The 23,577-nt window shown below is 40.0% G+C and overlaps 1 protein-coding gene across 6 annotated transcripts in view; it reads left to right on the top strand.

Moving 5' to 3' along the window:
* PHF8 (PHD finger protein 8) overlaps nt 1-23,577 on the top strand; it is a 96,639-nt gene that overhangs the window by 23,782 nt on the left and 49,280 nt on the right. For 4 of the 6 annotated variants that reach the window (XM_045995499.1, XM_045995498.1, XM_045995497.1 and 1 more), the window contains exons 5-14: nt 3,120-3,280; nt 3,887-4,028; nt 5,436-5,622; nt 8,188-8,350; nt 12,877-12,964; nt 13,329-13,435; nt 14,965-15,056; nt 17,564-17,653; nt 19,497-19,799; nt 20,560-20,663. In XM_045995499.1, coding sequence (XP_045851455.1) covers nt 3,120-3,280; nt 3,887-4,028; nt 5,436-5,622; nt 8,188-8,350; nt 12,877-12,964; nt 13,329-13,435; nt 14,965-15,056; nt 17,564-17,653; nt 19,497-19,799; nt 20,560-20,663 — 1,437 coding nt within the window. The remainder of the gene's footprint in view (nt 1-3,119; nt 3,281-3,886; nt 4,029-5,435; nt 5,623-8,187; nt 8,351-12,876; nt 12,965-13,328; nt 13,436-14,964; nt 15,057-17,563; nt 17,654-19,496; nt 19,800-20,559; nt 20,664-23,577) is intronic. The other 2 variants (XM_045995500.1, XM_045995501.1) reach the window with 2 other exon arrangements.

The following is a 23,577-nucleotide window of genomic DNA, read 5'->3' as shown; positions in this document are numbered from 1 at the left end:
TGAGCAGAGAGCCTGACTCCCCTGCTCTCTCTGCCTGCCTCTCTGCCTACTTGTGATCTCTCTCTGTCAAATAAATAAATAAAATCTTAATTAAATGTTTATAAATGTTGCTAAATTGTTTCCAAAGTGATGATACCGTATACATTTTTTATTAACTTATAATGTATTATTTGCTTCAGGAGTACAAGTCTGTGAATCATTAGGCTTACACATTTCACAGCACTCCCCTAGCACATACCCTCCCCAATGTCCATAAGCCAGCCACCCTATCTCTACTCCCCCACCCCCCAGCAACCCTCAGTTTGTTTCATGAGATTTAGAGTCTCTTATGGTTTATCTCCCTCCCGATCCCATCTTGTTTCATTTTTCCCTTCCCTACCCCCCATAATCCGCCACCCTGCCTCTCAAATTCCTTATATCAGAGAGATCATATGATAATTGTCTTTCTTGGATTGACTTATTTTGCTCAGCATACTAACCTCTAGTTCCATCCATGTCATTGGAAATGGCAAGATTTCATTTGTTTTGATGGCTGCATAGTATTCCATTATATATGTAAATATATATATACATATATATAATATATATATATATATATATATACACACACATATATATATATGCACACACACACACCCCCTACATCTTCTTTATCCATTCATCTGTTGATGGACATCTAGGTTCTTTCCATAGTCTGGCTGTTGTGGACATTGCTGCTATAAACATTCGGGTGCACAGAAGGTACATATATTTTTGTGCTTTTATAAGTCACCTTTTTTTCTTTTTCTGGTTACTGCCTGCTTATGTTATTTGACAATTTTTCTCTTGGGTTACTGCCCATTTTTACTGATTTATAATAGCTTTTCTTGCACAAAATTTTATTTAAGCATGTATTTATTGTTGAAGTATATAACAGAGTGTTTTATTAGTTTTCAGCTATACAGTATAAATGATCAATTCTATGCATTACTCAATGATCGTCATGATCCACATGAGTGAAATCCTATGGTATTTGTCTTTCTCTGGCTTGTTTCACTTAGTATTATGTCCTCTAGAACCATCCATGTTGCAGATGCAAGATCTCATTCCTTTTTATGGTTGAGTAATATTCCATTGTATGTGTATATGTACACCCACATCTTTATCCATTCATCTGTGAATGGACATTTAGGTTGCTTCTCTGTATTAGCTATTGTAAATAATACTACAGTAAACAATGAGATTATTAGGCCCTAGACCTGTCGGAACGGCTAGAATAAAAAAGATAAGAAATAGCAAGTGTTGGAGAGGATGTGCAGAAAAAAGGAATGCTTATGCACTGGTACAGCCACTGTGGAAACAGTATGGAGGTTCCTCAAAAATTAAAGATAGAAATGTCCTATAATCCAGTAATTCTGCTACTGGGTATTTACCCAAAGAAGAGAAAAACACTGAAGATATATGCACCCCTAGGTTTCCTTGTAGGACATTTTAATTTTTATGTAGTTAAATTTATTTATTTCTATTTTTAATTACTACTGGGCCTTGTCTCTCCCATGTTTTTCTACTACTCTGTGACTTCATGTTTTTTAGTTTAATCTTAGATCCATTTAGAATTATGTAAAGAGTGAGATACACATTGAGCTTAATATTTTTCCAGATGTTTGTTCCAATACAACTTGGCCAAATAGTCTATCTCCAGAATGATTTCTAGTTTTCTAGTTAACTAAGTATATGTGTTGAGAAGGTGCTTGTAAAAATTGTTTTTTTAATCAGTCTTGTCTTTCTTCTTTTTAAATTTTATTTTAATTCTAATATAGTTAACACCCAGTGTTATATTAGTTTCAGGTGTATAATACAGAGTGATTCCACAATCCTATACATTACTCAGTGTTCATCATGATAAGTGTAGTCTTAATTCTCATCACCTATTTCACCTATCCCTCCACCCACTTCCCCTCTAGTAACCATAAGTTTGTTCTTTGTAGTTAAGATTCTGTTTTTTGGTTTGTCTCTTTATTTTTCCTTTGTTTTGTTTCTTAAATTCTACATATGAGTGAAATCATATGGTATTTGTCTGACTGATTTATTTTGCTTACCAGTATACTCTGTAGCTCCATCCATGTCATTGCAAATGGTGAGATGTCGTTCCTTTTTATGGCTGAATAATACACATTGTGTGTGTGTGTTTGTGTTTATGTGCCCATGTACACCACATCTTCTTTATTCATTTATCTATTATTAACTATTGAACACTTGGGCTGTTCCCATTATTTGGCTATTGTAAATATCACTGCAATAGACATAGGGCTGCATATATCCTTTCGAATTAGTGTTTTCGTATTCTTTGAGTAAATACCCAGTAGTGTGATTACTGGATCTTATGACAGTTATATTTTATTTTGTGAGGCATGTCCATATTGTTTTCCACAGTGGCTGTCCCAGTTTGCATTCGTACCAACAGTGCATGAGAGTTCCTGTTTGTCCACATTATCGCCAACACTTGTTTCTTGTTTTTGATTTTAGCCTTTCTGATAGGTGTAAGGTGATTGCTCACTGTAGTTTGGATTTGCATTTCCCTGGTGGTGAATGATGTTGAACATCTTTTCATGTGTCTGTTGGCCATCTCTGTGTCTTCTTTGAAGAAGTGTCTGTTCATGTCTTCTGCCCATTATTAAATTGGATCACTTGTGTTTTTTTGTGTTGAGTTGTGTAAGTTCTTTATATGTTTTGGATACTAACCCTTTATTGGATATATCATCCAAAAATCAGTCTTTTCTCTTTATTTGCCAGTGTTTTAAATGGGTGATGCTGCTCTGGGTTAGAGTGAATTAGCTAAATTTTCAGATACATCTTTACTTTCTGGGCAGGCTGTTGGCTGATTTCTTTTTTTGGCATTCAGAGAAGAGTACCCTATTGACAATATATCCTAAGTTTAGCTCCTCACCTCTGCCAATGACCAGGCTTATTGCCTAGGATAGGTCGTTTCTTCCCTGGCAAATGAGGTGTATGACATTAGCTTCTAGCCCACATCAAGGTCCACTAAGGAAGGCACCACCCCTTGGGTGAATAGCAGCATCAAGTGAGGCCTTCAGTGGCAGAGCCTCTGGGGCTCAGGCTTTCTCTCATGTGGCCCACAGCTCAGATGAAGTGATTCTGAAGCCCACTGGAAGTCAGCTGACCGTGGAATTCCTGGAAGAGAATAGCTTCAGTGTGCCCATCCTAGTCTTGAAGAAGGATGGATTGGGGATGACACTGCCCTCTCCATCATTCACTGTGAGGGATGTGGAACACTATGTTGGTAAGCACATGGATCCTCTTAACGGTGACATTGTTTATTCTCATCAAGTCCCGTGACCCTTCTCCTCCAGTCTACTTTTGCATTTCTTTTCTAGCCATCTTGGGAATCTGAGGCAAAGGGATTTACCCAGAGTCATTCTTTGGCAAAGCTAGAACCAAAATCCTGCTTTTCTTTTCCTTTTCCTCCTTGTAGGCCACAGACCCCCAGGCTGAGCCCCATTTTTTTTTAACCTGGAGAATTCCAGGGATCATGGTGGTCTCTTTTCTGTTGAGATGAGAAAGCCCCTCATGTGCCAGTTGTCTCCTGGGCATGACTTTTTGGGGATAGCAAGAGAAGTGAGGAAATAGGGCCCAGGCACGTGGATTGTACTGTGAGTGATGCTGTATGTCGGGCTGTTCTGTTGCTGTAGCAGACCTGGACCCAGCACGTAGATCTAAGGAGAGTGTGAGGGATTCCTACCCCTACCTCCAAAACATGCACACACAAATGCAGTGTGTGTGAGGTGAGAAGTTTTGAGTGTCAGTCCATTGTAGGGACAGGTGAGGAGGGGAGGGAGGCTTCCCTGGTCCAAGGCCACTTGGTACAGAACCCATCTCTTTATTCCAGGTTCTGACAAAGAGATTGATGTGATTGATGTGACCCGCCAGGCCGACTGCAAGATGAAGCTCGGTGATTTTGTGAAATATTATTACAGTGGAAAGAGGGAGAAAGTCCTCAATGTCATTAGTTTGGAATTCTCTGATACCAGGTAGGAAGGGCAGGGGTAAGTAAAAAGCAAGCAAAGTCCTTGGAACTTGTGATATATTGAGTATAAATGTTTCTTTCCCTTCCTCTTGGTAGTTTCTTCCTTTGGGATGATGAGCTGGTTTATACTTTCTTGGGTAGATGATCACATTATAACAACCAAATTGTGTTTCTCTTCTACAGATTCTAGCATTAGAGTATGCAGTAGCTATTTTAATTAATTTTTGTCTCCTTTAAGAGCTAGGGCAGCTTTCTTAGACCTTGTTTTTGATATTTAGATCATGGTATGGTCACTGTTTAACTCTCAAGATAGGTCCTCTGTCCCTGGAAATGGATTTACTGAATTAGCCCCAAGTAGTTTCTCTAAGGATAAGGTTTCTTAGATTTAAAAGAAAAAAAAGCTGATAACCTTTAAATGATTCTATGTGGACTCAAGCACTCAGTAGATATATGTAGTCTTCTCTGTCCTCAGAACTGTGGGAGATCCCAAAGTATTATATAACACATCCATTTGTACTTAGAAAGCTTACTGTCTGATTACTTTTTTAACTTTGAATTTTGACATAATTACAGATTTACAGGAAGTTGCAAAAAAATACACAGGGAGGTCCTGTGTATTCTTCAGCCAGTTTCTATCAATGGCAACATCTTACATAACTGTAGTACAATATTAAAACCCTTGCTGTTGGTTTTAACATACAAATTTAACAGCCTGAGGATTTAAAAAAAACTATGGTTGTTTATACCTCACTTCATCTTGGAAGACTATTTGAAGTAGCTTACAGAGATACAGAGGGAAAAAATGGACAAAATTGGAACAAAAGGAAAATAAAGGTGGGGAAATAGGATGCATCTGGAGGGTAGTCTGCACACAAAATGTGTGTATGAGTGTCTGGATAGTTGGTAGAGAAGGACTGTAGAGTGTTCAGTAAATTTCCTGGAGGTCAGGACAAGGAAGGAAATGCAGTATTAAAAGGTTTGTGGTTTTTACATAACACAAAACAACCAGGCATTTGGGAGAGGTACTTCTTTACCTGAAACTGAGCCTTTGAAAAGTTTCTCTAATGGTTCCTCATAAAGATCCTATGGGATGGGGACAGTACAGTAACTGTTATTGACCAAGTACCAAGTGAGTGAGTCCAGATTGGGAGAGTTATGAGCATTTAGTGGAGGAAATGATCTCTTTTAACTGGGGGATGCTGTGGAGCTAGGACTTAGGACTTCTGGAGCTGAGTGGAATGAGGAGGCTGACCAGACTTACAGGAATAAGTGAGCTAGGTGCCCTTAGGGATTCTGCGGAAAGAACTTTTTTGTCTTATTTGACTCTCACTGGGATGGGGAACATTTTATTCAGGCTTTAACCTTTAATTGCCAATCAGCTGACATCTGCTTTCCATCCCTTCCTTGCTAGGCTTTCTAACCTTGTGGAGACTCCCAAGATTGTTCGGAAGCTCTCATGGGTGGAGAACTTGTGGCCAGAGGAGTGTATATTTGAGAGGCCCAATGTACAGAAGTATTGCCTCATGAGTGTGCGGGATAGCTATACAGACTTTCACATCGACTTTGGTGGCACCTCGGTCTGGTACCATGTGCTCAAGGTAGGAATGAATGTGACTTCAAGAGGCAGCCTGGCCTTGAACCTCCCTTTTTGTTTCAGGTGGTAGCACAAAATAGGCTGCTGAGGTCTACCCGCCTTCCAGTTTGTTTGGTGACATCGCCATATAGCTGCTCTCTTGAGGTTGGGCATTTAGTGAATATGCCATATAAACTGTGTCTCCAGTTTTGATGCTTAACATTTTTTTAATAACCTAAGGTTTACTCTGACTGTTACTCTTAATTGAACCAATCCATACTTCTATGACTGTGTATGGAAATGTCCATATTTACTGTAGAAATTCTTGGTAACATGAGAAACTTCCCCTCCCCCTTACCTTCTTCATTGAGGTGTAATTTATACACCATAAAATTAGTCTATTCCAGGTGTATAGTTTGATGAGTTTTGACAGTCATATGTAGTCACATAACTGCCATTACTATCAGATAGAACATATATAACAAGTCTTTTTTTAAAAAGATTTTATTTATTTATTTGACAGAGAGAGATCACAAGTAGGCAGAGACACACAGAGAGAGAGAAAGAGAGGAGGAAGCAGGCTCCCCGCTGAGCAGAGAGCCCGATGTGGGGCTCGATCCCAGGACCCTGAGATCATGACCTGAGCCGAAGGCAGAGGCTTTAACCCACTGAGCCACCCAGGCGCCCCATAATAAGTCTTTTTTAATGTCAATGTTCCTATGGGTAGTTTCCTATTTAGTGGTTGTAAAATTTTTGTAATTAGCATATGGATTGTTAGTGACTATGAAGGACTTTTGAGGTCTGGAAAACAAATTTCTTAAGTAATTTTGATTCTTTTCTACCATCATGCTATTTAATTTTCTTATCAGAAATGGCAAGGAAAGAGCCAAAAACTTGGATGTGGCTATTGTCCAAATGATCGTGAATCCTAAACTAGTTGTTTCCATTGGCTTAGCATGAAATTGGAGAATGTAGATCACTGTTATTCAAATGTTAGGTTTAACTTTTTTCTTTTATTTATTTGAAAGAGAGAGTGAGCACAAGTGGGAGGGGCAGAGGGAGAGGGAGAGAGAGTCTCAAGCAGACTTCTGCACTAAGCATGGAGCCCGATGTGGGGCTTGGTCTCATGACCACGAAGGTCATTACCTGAGCCAAAACCAAGAGTCAGACGCTTAACTGACTGTGCCACTCAGGTGCCCCTAACTCTTTTATTTTACAATAATTTTTTAGAAATATATATATATTTTATATATAAAATAGTTTTTATAGAAAAATTGCAGAATGGTAGGAAGAATTTCTGTGTGGCCCTTCACTTAGATTTCCTAATGTTACCATTTCATTATATTCTTCCTCTGAAATAAACGTAATAAATAATAAAATAGTTCTCTCTCTCTATTTTTTTCTGAAACATTTGAGAATAGTTACAGGCATGGTATCTCTTTATCTTATAATCAGTGTGTATTTCTTGAAAATAAGAGCATTCTCTTTTATATAACCACAGTATAGTTACCAAAATCAGGAAATTAATGTTGATAAATATAATACTATTATTAATCTACTGATCTGATTCAAATTTTTCCAATTTTACAGTAGATAATATCTAGTGTTGTTGCTTTTCTTTTTTTTTTTTTAATTTATTTTTATTTGCTTATTTACAGCATAACAGTGTTCATTGTTTTGGCATCACACCCAGTGCTCCATGCAGTACTGTTGTTGCTTTTCTACACTGAAATTTATTATCATGAATACCAGTTAAACTAATCAAGTGTCAGTTGGGGATACTTTTGTACTAGTGGGCTTTTGTTTCTTTTCTGCCAAATAATCTATCTGGTGATTGTCCAGGCAGAACATAATTAGGAAATAAAATGTTTTTCCAACAGATAATCGCCTAAGATATAATCTTCTAGAAGTCCTTGGGCAATTACTGAACTTTCAAACATTTATTAGCTTTGATTACAGGTGTGAGAAGGAACACTCTTTGTAAATGGCATTTAAAGGCAAATTCAATTTTCTTTTCATCAATAATGTGGCCTTAAATTCTCTTCGGGCTAGTAGTATTGATTTACTCATCTATAGAGGCCATTTCTCATTTGGCCTGGTTGCGTCTAAAATAGGAGCTTTTGGTATACATTTGTCCTAAGTTGAAGAATTTTGTGTGAGATGCCCTTTCCAAGTCGTTTTGTCAATCTTATAGAAGCTTAAAAATACAAAGTGCAAAAGGAAGGGCGCCTGGGTGGCTCAGTGGGTTAAGCCTCTGCCTTCAGCTCAGGTCATGATCTCAGGGTCCTGGGATCGAGCCCCGCGTCTGGCTCTCTGTTCTGCGGGGAGCCTGCTTCCTCCTCTCTCTCTGCCTGCCTCTCTGCCTACTTGTGATCTCTGTCAAATAGATAAATAAAATCTTCAAAAAAAACCAAAGTGCAGAAGGACCTTTTAAAGTTTTTCAAATCCACGTGAAAATGATTCTTGGATAGGGTTGGAAAAGAATTCTGTCATATTACATGGTCTTGGAGCATGAGAGAGAGAATATCCTTTTGGAATATTTTTCTGGAAAATCTGATATTTTTGGCACTTCAAACTCTTTTTGTTTCAGGGTGAGAAGATCTTCTACCTGATCCGCCCAACAAATGCCAACCTGACTCTCTTTGAGTGCTGGAGCAGCTCCTCTAACCAGAACGAGATGTTCTTTGGGGACCAGGTGGACAAGTGCTATAAGTGTTCCGTGAAGCAAGGACAGACACTTTTCATTCCTACAGGTCTTCCCTGGGCCCCTCTGGGAGGGTTTCAGAAGGGCAGGAAGTGGAAGGGAGGTTGTGGCACCAGAGTCAGCCTCTTTCCATGATGTATTGATCTGATTATGTGGGATATCCCTCTCATATCAACTGGTAACTCAGACTGGACCACAGGAAAATTCACATGATGGCCAGTGGGCTAGCCTGGTCACTTCATGAAGCTGCAAATGGGAAGGTCTAGGATAATTTTGAAGTCAGGAAGTATCAGCCCTCCAACTTGGTTTTTCCTTTTCAAGATTATTATGGCTATTCTGGGCTCCTTGAATTTCTGTATGAATTTTTAGCTTCTGGTTTGTATAGATATTTAGTAGTTGCTCTAGTTTTAATTTATATGTATAATAGATAAGATGGATACATCTTATCGTAAGCTACTGGTATTAACATTTTAATTGACATTTTACCAATTGGAGGGAAGGGTTGAAGCCTTTACCTCTGTTCACATCCCTTTACCCTTCCCATTTATAATGTATTTATTTGTCTTAAATATTTCTTCTGCATATACTGAGAACCATATCATACAGTATTTTTTTTGAAGATTTATTCATTATATTAGAGAGAGAGAGAAATAGAGATTGCACAAGCAGGGGGGGCATCAGGCAGAGGGAGAAGCAGGCTCCGCACTGAGCTCCCCCACTCCCCAACATGGGGCTTGATCCCTGGACCCTGGGATCATGACCTGAGCCGAAGGCAGATGCTTAACCAACTGAGCCACCCAGAGATCTCTCATACAGTGTTTTAATCTTTGTTTCAACTGTCAAACATAATTTCTAATATCCAGGTGAAGGAAAGTCTATTGTATTTATCTGTATTTTTACTTTTTTGTTGTTTTTTCTTCCTGGGGTTCCAAGATTCTTATCATTTCCTCTCTGTTTAGTGTGTGTGTGTGTGTTTGTTGTTGTTGTTGTTTTGTTTTAGGGAGAGAGAGTGTGACGGGTGGGAGAGGAGGAGAGAGAGAACCTTAAGCAGGCTTCCAGCACAGAGCCTGACATGGGGCTTGATCTCACAACCCTGAGATCACAATCTGAGCTGAAATCAAGAGTCAGATGCTTTAATCAACTGAGCCACTCAGGTATCCCTGTTTAGAATTTAGGGTAGGTCTGCTGTCAATAGATTTTCTTGGTTCTCCTTCATCTGTAAATGTCTTGATTTCCCTTTCATTCCTAAAGGATATTTTTGCTAGATATAGAATTCTGGGTTCATAGTTCTTTCCTTTAAGTACTTGGAAGAATATTGTGCTGCTTCCTTCTGATTTCCATGGTTTCTGATGAGATTTTGGCTGTCATTCAAATTGTTTTTTCCCTTATATGTGTCATTTCTTGCTATTTGTTATTTCTTTTTTTCTTTAGTTTCTTGCAGTTTGACTATAATGTGTCTTGGCTTGTATTCCTTTGGGTTTAAAATAAATGTGTTTATTGAGCTTCCTGAATGTGTAGGTTTCTATTTTTTGTCATATTAGTGAAGAAATTTTTAGCTATTATTTCTGAATGCTTTTTCAGTCCCACACTCTAACTTCTTTTCTTTTGAGTCTCTGATTATATGAATGCTGTATATATTTTGTTGTAGTCCCACAGGTCCCTGAATTTATTTTTTTCTGTTTTTCTCTCTTTTGTTTATATGGAGTACTTTCTATTCTGTCTTTAAGTTTTCTGATTCTTTTCTCCATTGTCTTTATTCGTCTGTTGAGTCCATCTCTTTCATTATTTTTTTCAGATACAGTACTTTCCAGTTCTAAAACTTCCATTTGTTTCTTATTTATATCTTCTCTTTTTCTTTTTTTGTTGCAAACATGTTTATAATTGTACACTGAAGCATTCTTATGATAGCTCCTTTAAAATTGTCAGATGGGGTGCCTGGGTGGCTTAGTTGGTTAAGTGACTGCCTTCGACTCAGGTCATGATCCCAGGGTCCTGGGATCGAGCCCTAGGTCGGGCTCCCTGCTCAATGGTAAATCTGTCCTTCTCCCTCTGCCCCCTCCACTAGTGAGCTTGCTCATTCTCTGTCAAATAAAATCTTTAAGAAAATAAAATAAGACTGCCATATAGATCTCACATCTTTGTCTAATATGATACTGTATAATTCTGGATTTTCTTTTCTGTTGCACAGACCTATTTATCTGTTCATATATCAATATCATGTTGATTTGATTACATTGATTTTATATACAATGTTTAATATGTGCTGAGGCATGTTACCTACCCACCCGCTTTTCTCTTTTCTGTGCCCACGCATTTATTAATTCATTTATTCATCTTTTAATCCTTTGCCTAATAAGGTGTCACATAATATCTTTTCTACACTGGGCATTTAATAGCTGTTTGATGAATTGAATTTGCCTACCAGAGATTTGAGTTGGATTAATTCACTTATTGGTATGAAGTTCCATGAACTGGGTAAAATCTACTTAGTTCCACAAGTATTGCATGTCTGCTGAGTATGCCCACATGGGGTTAGGTGCTAGAGACAAAAGGTCAGTAGGCCATTTCAGTATCATTCTAATAGCCATAATAGAGGCATTTACCACAAGCTGTGGGAGTATGGAGAAGAGCATTTAGTCTAGCTGGAAGTTTGTGAAAATCTTCTCAGAGGAGTGACACCTGACAGGTAAGTATAGACTGACCAAGAAAAGAAAGGCAGAAGAGTCCTCTCAGACATAGAGAAAGGCATAAGCAAAGCAAGGCTGTGTGAAGTAGTTCATGCATATGGGAGCCTAGAGATCATGGAGGAAGTGAAGCTGAAAAGATAGGCAGATTGAACTTACCCCAGAGGTGACTGGAGGACCATTGAAGTTTTATTTGTTTATGTGGCAAAAGATATAAAGAATAATATAATAAACATTTATGTGTTTATAGCCCAACTAAAAAGATAAAATATTACAAATATATTTGAAGCCTCTCATATACCTCTCCTCAATTTCATTCCCATTTTCCCCTCTCTGAGCTAGCCATTGTTCTGAAGTTGGCAATTATTATCCTCATGCATTTCTATTCCTTTATTATACAGATCATGGCTCATCAAGTCAATAGCTAGTATTGTTTTACTGTTTTTGAATGTTATATAAATGGAATCATATTAGGTAATTCCTCCCAACTTGCTTTTTTCTCTGAACACTATGATTATGAGATTCATTTTGGTACATGTTCACTCATTTTACTTACTTTCCAATATACCATTGTATGAGTATATGGCAATTTATCCACTCTCCTGTGGATATACATTTCATTGAAGTACTTTGAGCAGGGATGACATGGGCAGATTTGTATTTTAGAGTCAAGATGTAGAGGATAGACTTCAGAGATTGAGATGGTATAGAGCAGTGGTTTGTAAACACTTTGGACTCAGGACCCCTTTATACTTTTTAATATTATTGGGGACCCCAAGGCTTTTATTTATGTGGTTTATATTCATCAATATTTACATTATAAATTAAAACTGAGAAAATTTAAAAATATTTAACTCATAATTTATTATTTGATATTTGATAAATATTAAATATTGATAAATCAGTATTTAACTCAATATTTAACTCATAATATTTAACTAATTAAAAATATTTAATTCATGTTAGCATGAATAATAATTTTTATGAAAAATAACTTTTCAAATCAAGAAATGTAGGGAGAAGAGTGACAGTTACATTTTTTGCAAACCTTTTTAATGTCTGGATTAATAGAAAATGACTGGTTTCTCAAGTCTGCTTCTGCATGTTGTGTTATCATGTCATTTACCCTCTGGAAAACTATACTGTACACCTGTGAGAGAATGAGGGTGAAAAAGACAAATAGCTTCTTAGTATCATCATAAGCATAGTTTTGACCTTACATGTGCTCTCAAGGAGTCTCAGGGAGCCCCAGGATTCCCTGAACCATACCTTGGGAACTGCTGGTGTAGAGGAGCCAGTTTGGAGGCTGTTACAAATAGCCTAGGTGACAGGTAATGAGGGATTTGAACCAAGGCATTGGTAGGATGGATGGATGGGGAAAGGGAGATGAATATGACAGAGGTTTAAGAAGAAAAATTAGAAGGTCTCAGAAGGCAGTGTAGAGGCAAGGGCAAGGAAAATAATTGAGTTCCAACTAGGTACATACTTCACAACCAACCTTTGAAGTAGATGTTTAGCTAGAAAATGGCAGACTTTGAACTCAGGTTTGTTCAACACAAAAACTGTTTGTTTTACCTAGAGTAGAGTTAGAAGGGGGAGACTTGGCAAGGAGGTAATGCCCTTCTAAGAGATGAGAGAGCAGATGGGCAAGACAGCAGAGAGATTTGAAGTCAAGAGAAGGGAAGTAGGAGTTTAATAACCCCATAAATTGGTCCAGTTCAGGGTTATAATGGTGGCAGAATGGGTACTGGGAGAGTAGAGGAACTAGAACTTTCTGAGTCACTGCCAGGTTGGCTGTTCTGAGAAGTTGTGTTTGAGCTGAGTTGGGGCAGTGTTGTCCAGAGGAAGTAAGGCCCTCTGCCAGCTATGATTTTGCCATGTTACACTGCAGGATGGATCCATGCTGTGCTGACCCCAGTGGATTGCCTTGCCTTTGGAGGGAACTTCTTACACAGCCTTAACATCGAAATGCAGCTCAAGTGAGTGCTGAAGCTGTTGTAATCCCAAGTTGGCCATTCCCATCTGCTAGAGTCCTTGGGTACTCCCCTATAGTGAGAAGTGCAGCATTGGAGGACGCAAGATGATCAGAAAGGAATAGATCCTGGTTCCTTATAAAGATCAGTGTGGGGATGAATAATCCTTCCTCACTTAGTTGTTTATGTGACTTTGGGCAAGTCACATAATCTTTGAGCTCAAGTTCCCTAACCCACAAAGTTGGATTTTACAGGGTAGTTGTGAGGATTAGAGATAGTGGGTACAAAGCATTCATAACCCCATATCTAGTAGGTACTCAGTAAACAGGATCCTTGTTATCATCATTGTTGTTGTGTCTACTTCTTCTAGAGCCTATGAGATTGAGAAACGGCTGAGCACAGCAGACCTCTTCAAGTTTCCTAACTTTGAGACCATCTGTTGGTATGTGGGAAAGCACATCCTGGACATCTTTCGAGGTATGGATCCCTTTACTAGCTGCCCCTTTTGGCCTACTTCCCTGAGCATGCACATGCACGTGTGTGTACATGCATGTAACCATCACCTCAATGAAGATACAGTACTGTTCCATCACCACAGACACCCACTAGTGCTGCCCCTTTATCGTCTCACCCATTCTTTCCCCTTGCACTATCCATAACTTCTGGAAACCACTGATTTGTTTTCTATCTCCATAATTTTGTCATTTTAAGAGTGCTATAAAAATGGAATCCTATAGTGTGTGAACTTTTAAGATTGGCTCTTTTACTAAGTATAATGTGAGGTAGAAAATGGATTTTAACTTTATTTAGCAAAGGTGGCTAAGAAAATTGCATTACAATGAAATTATCCCTAGTTCCTGATAATTAAAGTAAAACTCAATCTGGACAATCTCAGTTTCCTGAAAGTGCTTCCTATGGAATGGGGACAAGGGCCAATCCTCACCAGCCTGGCATCATTGTGTTGATTCCCAGGTATCAGCCCAGATAGAAGCCAAACTGCTGGGATTTTCTGGTCTGTTTTGAATTAGAGCAGCTCCCTTGCTCAGACCTGAAATTCTTCAAGGTAACTTGGCCATGAGGAATCAGTATTTTAGAGTTACCAAGAACCTCAGAGGCAGGAGTGCCTGAGTGGCTCGGTCAGGTTAAGCATCTGACTCTTGTTTTCAGCTCAGGTTGTGACCTCAGGGCCATGAGATCAAGCCCTGTGTTCAGCTCTCTGCTCAGTGTGGAGTCTGCTTGAGATTCTTTCCCCTTCCTCCCCGCTCTGTTCCTCTCCCTGCTCGCATACACACACATTCTCTCTCTCAATAAATAAATAAGTAAATAAGTTAAATTAAATATAAAAAAAGATCCTCAGAGGCCAATGAGTACAGTCTCCTACCCACTACTTCATGCCCTTATTCTGCCACCTAGACGGGCTGTCACTTAAGTGTTCAATCAGAGGCTAGATGACTAACCAGTTATTACCTGTTCAGAACAGCTCAGTTCAGTAGAAGATTCTGTATTGAGCCGAAATACAGCTATTTGTTGTAACCTCCTCCTGGAGTAACTCAGAATAAGAGCATTTATTAATGGTCCTTCAGCTCTGTGTATGTGGCAATCAAGGTCCTCCTGAGTGTGGTTGCATTTTGAAACCCAAGAGGCAGAGCACTTCCAGTGTGGTAGAAGGATTCAGATTCAGGCCTCAGATTCATGGTCTTCGGCTCTTACTGGGTATGTCCCCTTGGTTAAGTCTCTTTGCCTGTCTGAGCCTCAGTTTCCTGAACTTTAAAGTGAGGATAATGATACTTGGCTTAGAGGATGGGTATAAGAATTCACAGAGATAGTAGATAATAAATGCCTGGCATATAGTAGGTACTTATTAAATGAACACTATTATAAGAACTGAGATCTGGAGTTGTGCTTAGAACCTTGAGTACTTTATCTGGTTGCCTGAAAAAAAGTAGTAAGTCCTTCACTCCCCGCATGGTTTCATTCACCTTCTGCCTTCCTTTTTCCCCCTTTAGGTTTGCGAGAGAATAGGAGGCACCCAGCATCCTATCTGGTCCATGGTGGCAAAGCTCTGAACTTGGCCTTTAGAGCCTGGACAAGGAAAGAAGTAAATATGCTTTTTCTCTACTTCTCTAGAGTTTTGCCCTCAATAGAGGCTTGCTTTGGGTAGATGCTTCAGAGAGGTGGAAGAGACCAGGGAGGCTTGTGGGCTCCTGGGGTTAGAATGGAGGACTGGACTAGGACTCCTAGATAATGTTTTTAAAAGCTTTCTTTCTGATTATAAAAAGTAACACACGTTTATTCTAGAGAATTAGAAAAAATGAAGAAGAGTATAAGGAGGGGAAAATATCACCTGTAATTTTAATACATGGAATTAACATTAACATTTGGGTATATTTTCTTCTGGTCTTTTTTATATGCATTTAAAAAACATGATTGCTATCACTCTGTACATTCAGTTTTGTATCTGAGTTTGTTGGCTTATGTTCATTTTCCTGTGTCCTCAAAGTTCTCCACAAACATTTAGTAGTTAAATGATATTCTTTTGCAAGGATGTACTGTCCTTATTACCTAACCACTTGTTTATTGTTGCTTTATTTATTTGGGGGAGTAGTTACAGCAAATCATGCAGTGACTGTGTGCTTGCACCAACCTTTGTCCCTCATCTTTTGATTGTTTCTTCAGGATAGATTCCTAGAAGAGCAGTTACTGGCTCAAAGTATATGAAAAAATGTAAGACTCTTGACACATACTGCCAAAATGGCTTTTTAGAAATAACACCAATATCCATCTATCCAATTGAATACAAAATAGCTATAAAAGAGATTAAGGAAGTTTTCTGTGCACTGACTTGGAAAGATCTCTAGAATTTGTCAAGTAAATGTGTACAACCATGTGTGTAATGTGCCACCTTATGTGTTAAAAGGTGGGTGGGGGAGAATAGTATTTTTTATGTGCTTGTATTTGCCTGCAGACACAATCTGGAGGATGCAGAAGACAGTAATAAAGGTGGTTACCTGTGGGTGTGGGGTAATGACACTCATGGCAGGGACAAATATATTTTGAGGCTTTTCAATGTGTATCTTTTTATAGTGTTCAATTTTTGAGCTTAGGTAAATGGATTACCTACTCAAAATGTTGACTTTAAAACAGTTTTTAAGAAATGCAACAAAGTAAAAGAAGAAATATCAATATATTTCCTTATGCTTTTGATATTCTTTACAGACTTTCCCCTTGTGTACAGTGGCTTAAGGAGACCTTTCAGCCATTGCAGGCTTAACTTGCACAATCTCCCAATTCCTGTTGCCAGCCTTCCCTCAGATATCCTTGGACTTCATGTTTTGGGCCTTCTTTTCTCCCTGAACATACCTACACCTGGGCCTTAGCCTAGTCTTCTGTTTCTCCATATCCCTCAGGTGTGGCTACCTTAGGTTTCATTTCTAAAAATGTTCAATGAAAGTTCAGTGAAGTGAACTTTAGAATGACTCTGTCCCAGGAACAACAAAAGGGAGGGGAGTGAGTCATGATTACTAATGCCCTTAGCCAGGATGGCCCCAAATAGCGTGGCCAGAGGGAGCTGGAGAAGAGTAGAACACAGATCTGAGGAGCCCATTCTCATCTCATGGAAGTAGTCTTTTGTGAAATGAAGATGATTTCCATGGGGGGTACTTGTTCCCTCACCTTTCCAGAGCCCCTGGGCCGGGAGGAGGGAGCTATTAAATTTATCCAGCTGGATCACATGGGTTCTCAGACCCCACCCCTGTCCAGCCACCAAAATAGATTCCAGATGGCTTAAAAGAATTAAAGAAAAAAAGAATCAAACCACGGTAAATAAGGTAACGCTGAAGAAGTTTTGTCAGTCCTCTGCATGCAGAAGTGAAGTGAAAACTGGTGGAAAAAATCACAAGGGAAAAGCCTGAGAGCTCTGTCTACATAAAGATGTAAATCTTGAGGACTCAAAAAGATTACAAATAAATTTAAAGTGAGACACCCAGGAGGTCTCAGCCAGGGCTGCTGTGGAGCTAGCACTGGACCTGTTGCTGCTCAGACCTGAGCTCTGTCCTCACAAGTGGAGAGGCCAGGTTGTCCCCAGGGGTCTCCTCAAGGTTCTTGACTTTTTGAGGGGTATGACCCAAGCCCACCACTGAGTTACTCACACCCCTTGACACTGTCCTTTATCTAAGACAGGTTTTGCAAATATTTCCTCACAGTCTCTGGTTTGTCTTAATGTGTTTTTCAAAGAGAAGTGTTTGTTTTTTATTAAGCCCAACTTATCATTTTTCTTTTAAGGCTCATGCTTTTTGTGTCCTTAGAAATCTTGGTGTCTAACCCAAGGTTCCAAAGATTTTCTCCTCCGTTTTCTTCTAAAAGGATTATAGTTTTAGAGTTTACATTTCAGCTTTTGATCCATTTTGTGTGTGTGTGTGTGTGTGTGTGTGTGTGTGTGGTGCAAGATACGGATTGAGCTTCTTTTTTTGCATATGGGTATCTAGTTGGTCGAGTATGAGTTGTTAAAGAGACTACCCTTTCTCTGTTGAATTACCTTGGTACCTCTATCAAAAATCAGTTGTCTATTTATGTGTGGGTCTATTCTTCATACTTTTTGTTTGACAGGCTCTGCCAGACCACGAGGATGAGATTCCGGAGACAGTGCGGACTGTACAGCTCATTAAAGATCTGGCTAGGGAGATCCGCCTGGTGGAAGTAAGAAGCAGGGGAGCAGGGGAGGCGTTTGGGAAGGGTTCAAGGCTCAAGTGGCAGGTCAGGCTTCTTTAGTTGGCTTGAGAGTCCAGGGGAAGGGTTGGGAAAACCCCACCAAGGACTCCATTAATTTAAATAATTATTATGTGCCTCAAGTGTGCTTTGCATTAGGCTAGGTGCTTATAATACGTAAATAATTCATTGCCCACAAAGAACTCAGAATCTTGTAGAGGACCCTGGGCAAAGTCCACTGTCTGAACCTCAGTTTCCTTGTTTCTAAAGTGGGGATAATTACACCTACTCAGGGATTGATAAAAGGGTTAAATAAGATAACACAGGCTGAGCATTAAGAATGGTACTTGGCACATAGTAAGTGTTCAGTAAGTTCTGATGGTGGGTCATGGTAGTGGTGGGTGGTGGAGGTCATAGTAGTAGTTGCTGTATTTAATATTTTGACTCAGTCTCTGCAAAATGACAGTTCTCCCAGGTTAAACATGATTACAAAGCCATCTTTCAACAGATGGCTTATACCACGAGGCAGTTAAGTGTAGATGGTAAGAGACTCAGAGAAACTTGGATTCCGGTTCCTGCTCCATCACTTGCAAGCCTTTCAGAGCCTTAGTATCTTTGTCTGTAAAGGGGGAATAACACCACCTTTTCAGAGTTCTGTTAGGCTCGAGAGCTAATGTATGTAGAGCCCCTCGCACAGTGCCCGGCAGAGTAAGTACTCAATAAATGTGAGCCATTGTTTTTAATAGACTTTGCAGCAAAGAGAGAACTTGGTGTGGGCTGGTGAAGTAGCAGAGGCACCAGAGGAGAATTGGACTTAAGGAAGCTTAAACTCTCATTTAGCTCAGGAGCTGTCAATTTCCATTTAGCACTCAGGATATAGGCACTACGTCTGTGCTGAAGGGTGGTCAGAGTGAGTTACTGGGAGTTTGGGCTTCTAGCCACACCGCCTGCAGCATGCTTCACTGCCTACACCATAGCTTACATTGTCCACCTCCTACCTCCCTTTCCTCCATTCGCATCTGTCAGAATCCTTCAGAGTTTAGTTGTAAGGCCTACCTTTTCTCTGGCTCTTTCCGCTTAAACCAGTTATATACAAAACTCTGGGCTCATTCGAAAAGGACTTAGAGAGATGGATCATGTCTGGTCGGTCCACTGGCTTCCAAGTGTTTTAAAGTGATGGAACCTTTTTTTTTTTTTTCGCCAAATGAAATCTTACCTGGAAGGTCAATATACAACCAATCAAAGCGTAGCTGCTGTCAATAAGGTGGAAGGCAAGAGGCTTCAACTTCCACATGTTCCTCTCATTTGCCTTCCACCTACCTCCAGTCTTCAGGGCTCCTCCCAAGAAGTTCAGAGGAGCCATAGAGCACCTCTGACAACTACCTTTACAGTCTGCTCCTTTAATTTTATAGCCAAACAAACAGTAGTCAGATCACTTACCTGAGGTCATAGAGCTAGCTAGTAGCAGACTTCGGACCAGACCCTGTCTCAGATCCTGCAGTCCTTAGGGTTGGGACCACACAGTTTAGTACTCAAGTATTTTCTGTCTCATGCCAGCTGCATTTGGAGTCTTTTCTCCAATTTTGACGGTAGTGCTAGGCTTTTTTTCTGCTCGTCTTCTCCTTACTTGTCAGTGGCTGGGTAAAGAAATGCCACCTAGTAAATTCCTGATGACCGACTCATTGTGAAAAATCTAAGGTGTGCATCTAGATGTGGAGCATCTGTAAGACACTTCCATGGCAGTACTGCCAGTGCCATGAACAGACCTCTGCTCTTAGCATAGAGAGAACACTGGAGTAAGCGCTAACCCCGTCGTGTACTAATACTCTTGTAGGATATCTTCCAACAGAACGTTGGGAAGACGAGCAATATCTTTGGGCTGCAGAGGATCTTCCCAGCTGGCTCCATTCCCTTAACCAGGCCAGTCCATTCCACTTCAGTATCCATGTCCAGGCTGTCACTGCCCTCCAAAAGTGGTTCAAAGAAGAAAGGCCTGAAGCCCAAGGAACTCTTCAAGAAGGCAGAGCGAAAGGGCAAGGAGAGCTCAGCCTTGGGGTCTGCTGGCCAATTGAGCTATAATCTCATGGACCCATACAATCATCAGGCACTGAAGACAGGCTCTTCCCAGAAAGCAAAGGTGGGTGCTGGCCCATGGGTTCAGCCCAGCCCTTTTGGGTCCCTTGGAAGATCAGGGGATCAAAAGGATTGTCCTGTCTTCCCACCTCCCTTAGGGCCCCTGGTGTTTGGCTACCAGTCCCACTCATTTAACAGGCATTTATTGAGACCTTGTCTGTGCTGGGCACTGTGATAGGTGCTGTGAATGTTACCCTCAAGAGGCTGGCAGGCTAGTGAGAAAGACAGGCATATAAACAAATGAGTGCAATGAGGTATGGAGGATGCCATAATCAAGGGTGTGTGGGGGACCCTCAGACACAGAGGGGGGATGAGTTTATCTGGGTAGGAGTGATGGTAAGCAGCTCTTCTCAGAAGACATGACACTTCAGCTGAATCTTGAAGTGCTAGATGGGAATGACATTTAAGAACATGGTATATGAGTGTCAGGTTGGAGTCTTGAACAGGTCCTTAAGTAAAGCCCTTCTCCAGGGCTCCACCTTGCTTCAAGATTGTGGTGCTTTCCATGGGCACGTGAAGATGCTCTCCCTCTTCAAAAGGGAACACGTTTTGCAAGATTGATAGGTTTCCCCTGAGGTAGCCATACATTCTCAACCTGTGATCATTTGCGATCATTTGGGGTGGGGCTGGGGGACAGTGTAGCAGGAAGCCTTGGTTCAGGTGGTTTTAACAGTGAACTCAGCCAGTGAAACCGGAAGGAACTGGTCATCAGGATTCACTTGCGAGTCCCAGACAGGTGACAACTGAGCCTCCTCCTTCTGCAGTTCAACATCACTGGTACCTGCCTGAATGACTCAGATGATGACTCGCCAGACTTGGACCTTGATGGGAATGAGGGCCCGCTGGCCCTGTTGATGTCTAATGGCAGGTGAGGTGGGAAGAAGGAACACAGAGATAACTGGGACTGTCAGTGGCAACATGTCACTGAAACAGGGCATGGAGTTGGGACCTGGGGCTGGGAAATGGGTGGGGGAGGGACCGTACTTGGGGAAATACCCAGATATTATCAGGTATCATTGCTTAGTTCAGAGAACCATGGTAGTGTTGGGGGAGAGGCCTGGAATCTAATTGGCAGTCCGAGAAAATTTTTATGTGAGTTTTAGAAATTTCAGAAAGTCAATGGGTCAGAACCACTGGCAGAAATAAGAAGGGAATATAGCATGCTGATTAAGAGCATTAGTTTTTTATATACCTTTTGCTCTTAGATTTTTAGGAATTTTGCAGAAATATTTGCACTGGTGTGTTATGAGAAATGTTCAGTGTACATAGCATTGTGGTTTGTAATAGTAAGTAATTAGAAATGTGTTTGTTAATAAGGGTTGGTTAAATGATTAGAATACCCTGTAGCTGTTAGAGAAAATGAGTTTAAAATCTGTTGGCATGGAAAGGTGTCCAAGATATGTTCTTAAGTGAAAAAATCAGGTCACAAAATAATACATAGTAATAGTTGATTTTAATTTTTTTTAAGATTTTATTTATTTATTTGACAGAGAGAGATCACAAGTAGGCAGAGAGGCAGGCAGAGAGAGTGAGAGGGAAGCAGGCTCCCTGCTGAGCAGAGAGCCCAATGTGGGACTTGATCCCAGGACCCTGAGATCATGACCAGAGCCGAAGGCAGCGGCTTAACCCACTGAGCCACCCAGGCGCCCCAGTTGATTTTAATTTTTAAAAAAGGTGTGTGTGCATGTGTGTATGTATGCTTGTGTAGAAAAGTGGCATAGATTATTTTTAATATAACTTTTTTGAAGAGGTTTAAAATTTAATATATGCAGTTTAAAATTTAAAAAGTATGCAACAGTACAGAGTGAAAAATTTTGTTCCCACCCCGCTCTGTTCCCCAGTTCCCCTCCCCATGGACAACTAGTGTCAATGATTTTCTTCTAGGGATAATCATACATATTTATGCAAATAAATATATTTGTTATATATTTTATACTTGTCACACCAAACTTTTAAGAGTAGTTATCTCTGGAAAGTAGGATAAGGGAGCCAGGAGAGGAAATTTTCACTTCAGTAGCATTTGAATTTTGTACAATGAGCATGTATTGCTTTTCTTAAAATAATTTCTAACAGAACATTTTCTAAAAGAATAAAATCTAAACGTTCACCACAAAAAGCACAGGCTTCAGAAGCAGACAATCCTGAGTTTGGGTCCCAGCTCTGACATGAATTCATTGTGTGACCTTGGCAGGATAATTAACCCTGCACCTCAGTGTCCTCATTATATCTCTTCTATTGATAAAGCTTTTACCCTAGAGTTGTTGGAGGACTAAATGAGATAATGTATGTAGGGTGCTTATCATAGGACCTGGCACATAGTAAATGCTTAATCGGTGGTAGCTCTTTCACTAAAATGTTGAAGATGAAAGGAGATGCTGGTAGTGGTGGTGAAGATGGTATGGGTATAGCCAGAAGCTAAGTGGAACCCTGGAAACGTGTAGAAACCCTGGAACGTGTAGGGAGGCAGAGGAAGACAGTGAGAGTGATCATCGGGACACTCAGAGCACCAGACAGGAGCGGTCCAGAGTCAAGTAGAGTACCAACAGTATAGGAACACAAGCGCCAAGAATACTTTCGTAGCCTTTTTGTGGGAAAAGGTCTTCGGATCCCAAGGGCAAGTGCAGTAGGTCCACCTGGCTGGGAGATAAGGGAGAAAGGAGTGTGAGAGTAGGGCAGATTCTGAAAGCAGCATGGCTGTTCTTGGGGTTTGAAACCTAGTTACTAAACAATAGTAGAGCGACTGTTGAGCATTGCCTTGGTCCATCGTAGGTCTCCTGGGGAGGAGAAAATTGATAGTCCTAAGGGTCCAGCCTGTAACGGCTGTTGAGATGAGACATTTTCCCCTTTCCCACTAGTCTTTATGCTGCTTCTGTTACCTTCTGCAGCTGCCAGAGACTGTAGTTAAGTGAACCTAGAGAGACAAGATATAGAAATATTTACAGAAAATATGACATTATGTCTGGGCTTTTCTCCAAAATCATCCAGTGTTTCACAAGGACTGAAGTGTAGATGAAACAAGATTGGCTGTATGTTGATAATTGCTGGAATTTAGCTGGGTGGAAGGTACATGAGAGTTAGTTATACTTTTATATTTTTGTTTGTTTGACATTTTTCATATTTAAAAGTTAATAAAAGATCAGGGTATAAATAGCTACCATTTATTGAACTCCTGCTCTGCGTCAGACTTTATCTTAGCTGTTTAGTACATTATTTTCTTTAGTCCTCTCAACAACCCTGAAAGGTAAGTGTTGTTATCCCCATTTTATTAATGTGGAAACTGAGACCTCGAGAACTTAATTACAAGGTTAGCTACTGTTGGGCGCTTGCCATGTGTTGGTTTCTGCATTAGCTCATTTAATCCTCCTAAAACCCTGTGAGGTAGAAAACAGGTCAGTTTAATGTCAGCCAGTTTACTGAAAGCCGGTTCACCAAATGACTGCTTGCTGAATGTATGTATCAAGAAGACTGATTTGGCAAAAGCTTGTTTCTTTTTTAACTATAAGGTTTATTTCATCAGTTTGTACTGGTTAATACTGTTTACCATATCTAATGGGATTACATAAACTCATTTCTTAGTTCTTCCCATTTCTTTTATATATTTTTAACAGCTTTTTTGAGGCATACTTTACATACCATACAATTAACGTGCTTTAAGTATACAATTAAATGACTTTAAGTAAATTTAAAGAAAGTGCAACTATCATCACAGTCCAATTTTAGAACATTCCTATCATCACAAGAAGATCACTCATACTCACTTAAACCTTTGGTTCTCTTCCCCA

Source organism: Meles meles, chromosome X, assembly GCF_922984935.1.
Source record: "Meles meles chromosome X, mMelMel3.1 paternal haplotype, whole genome shotgun sequence".
Classification (NCBI taxonomy): Eukaryota; Metazoa; Chordata; class Mammalia; order Carnivora; family Mustelidae; genus Meles; species Meles meles.
This window is presented reverse-complemented; position numbering and strand designations above follow the sequence as displayed.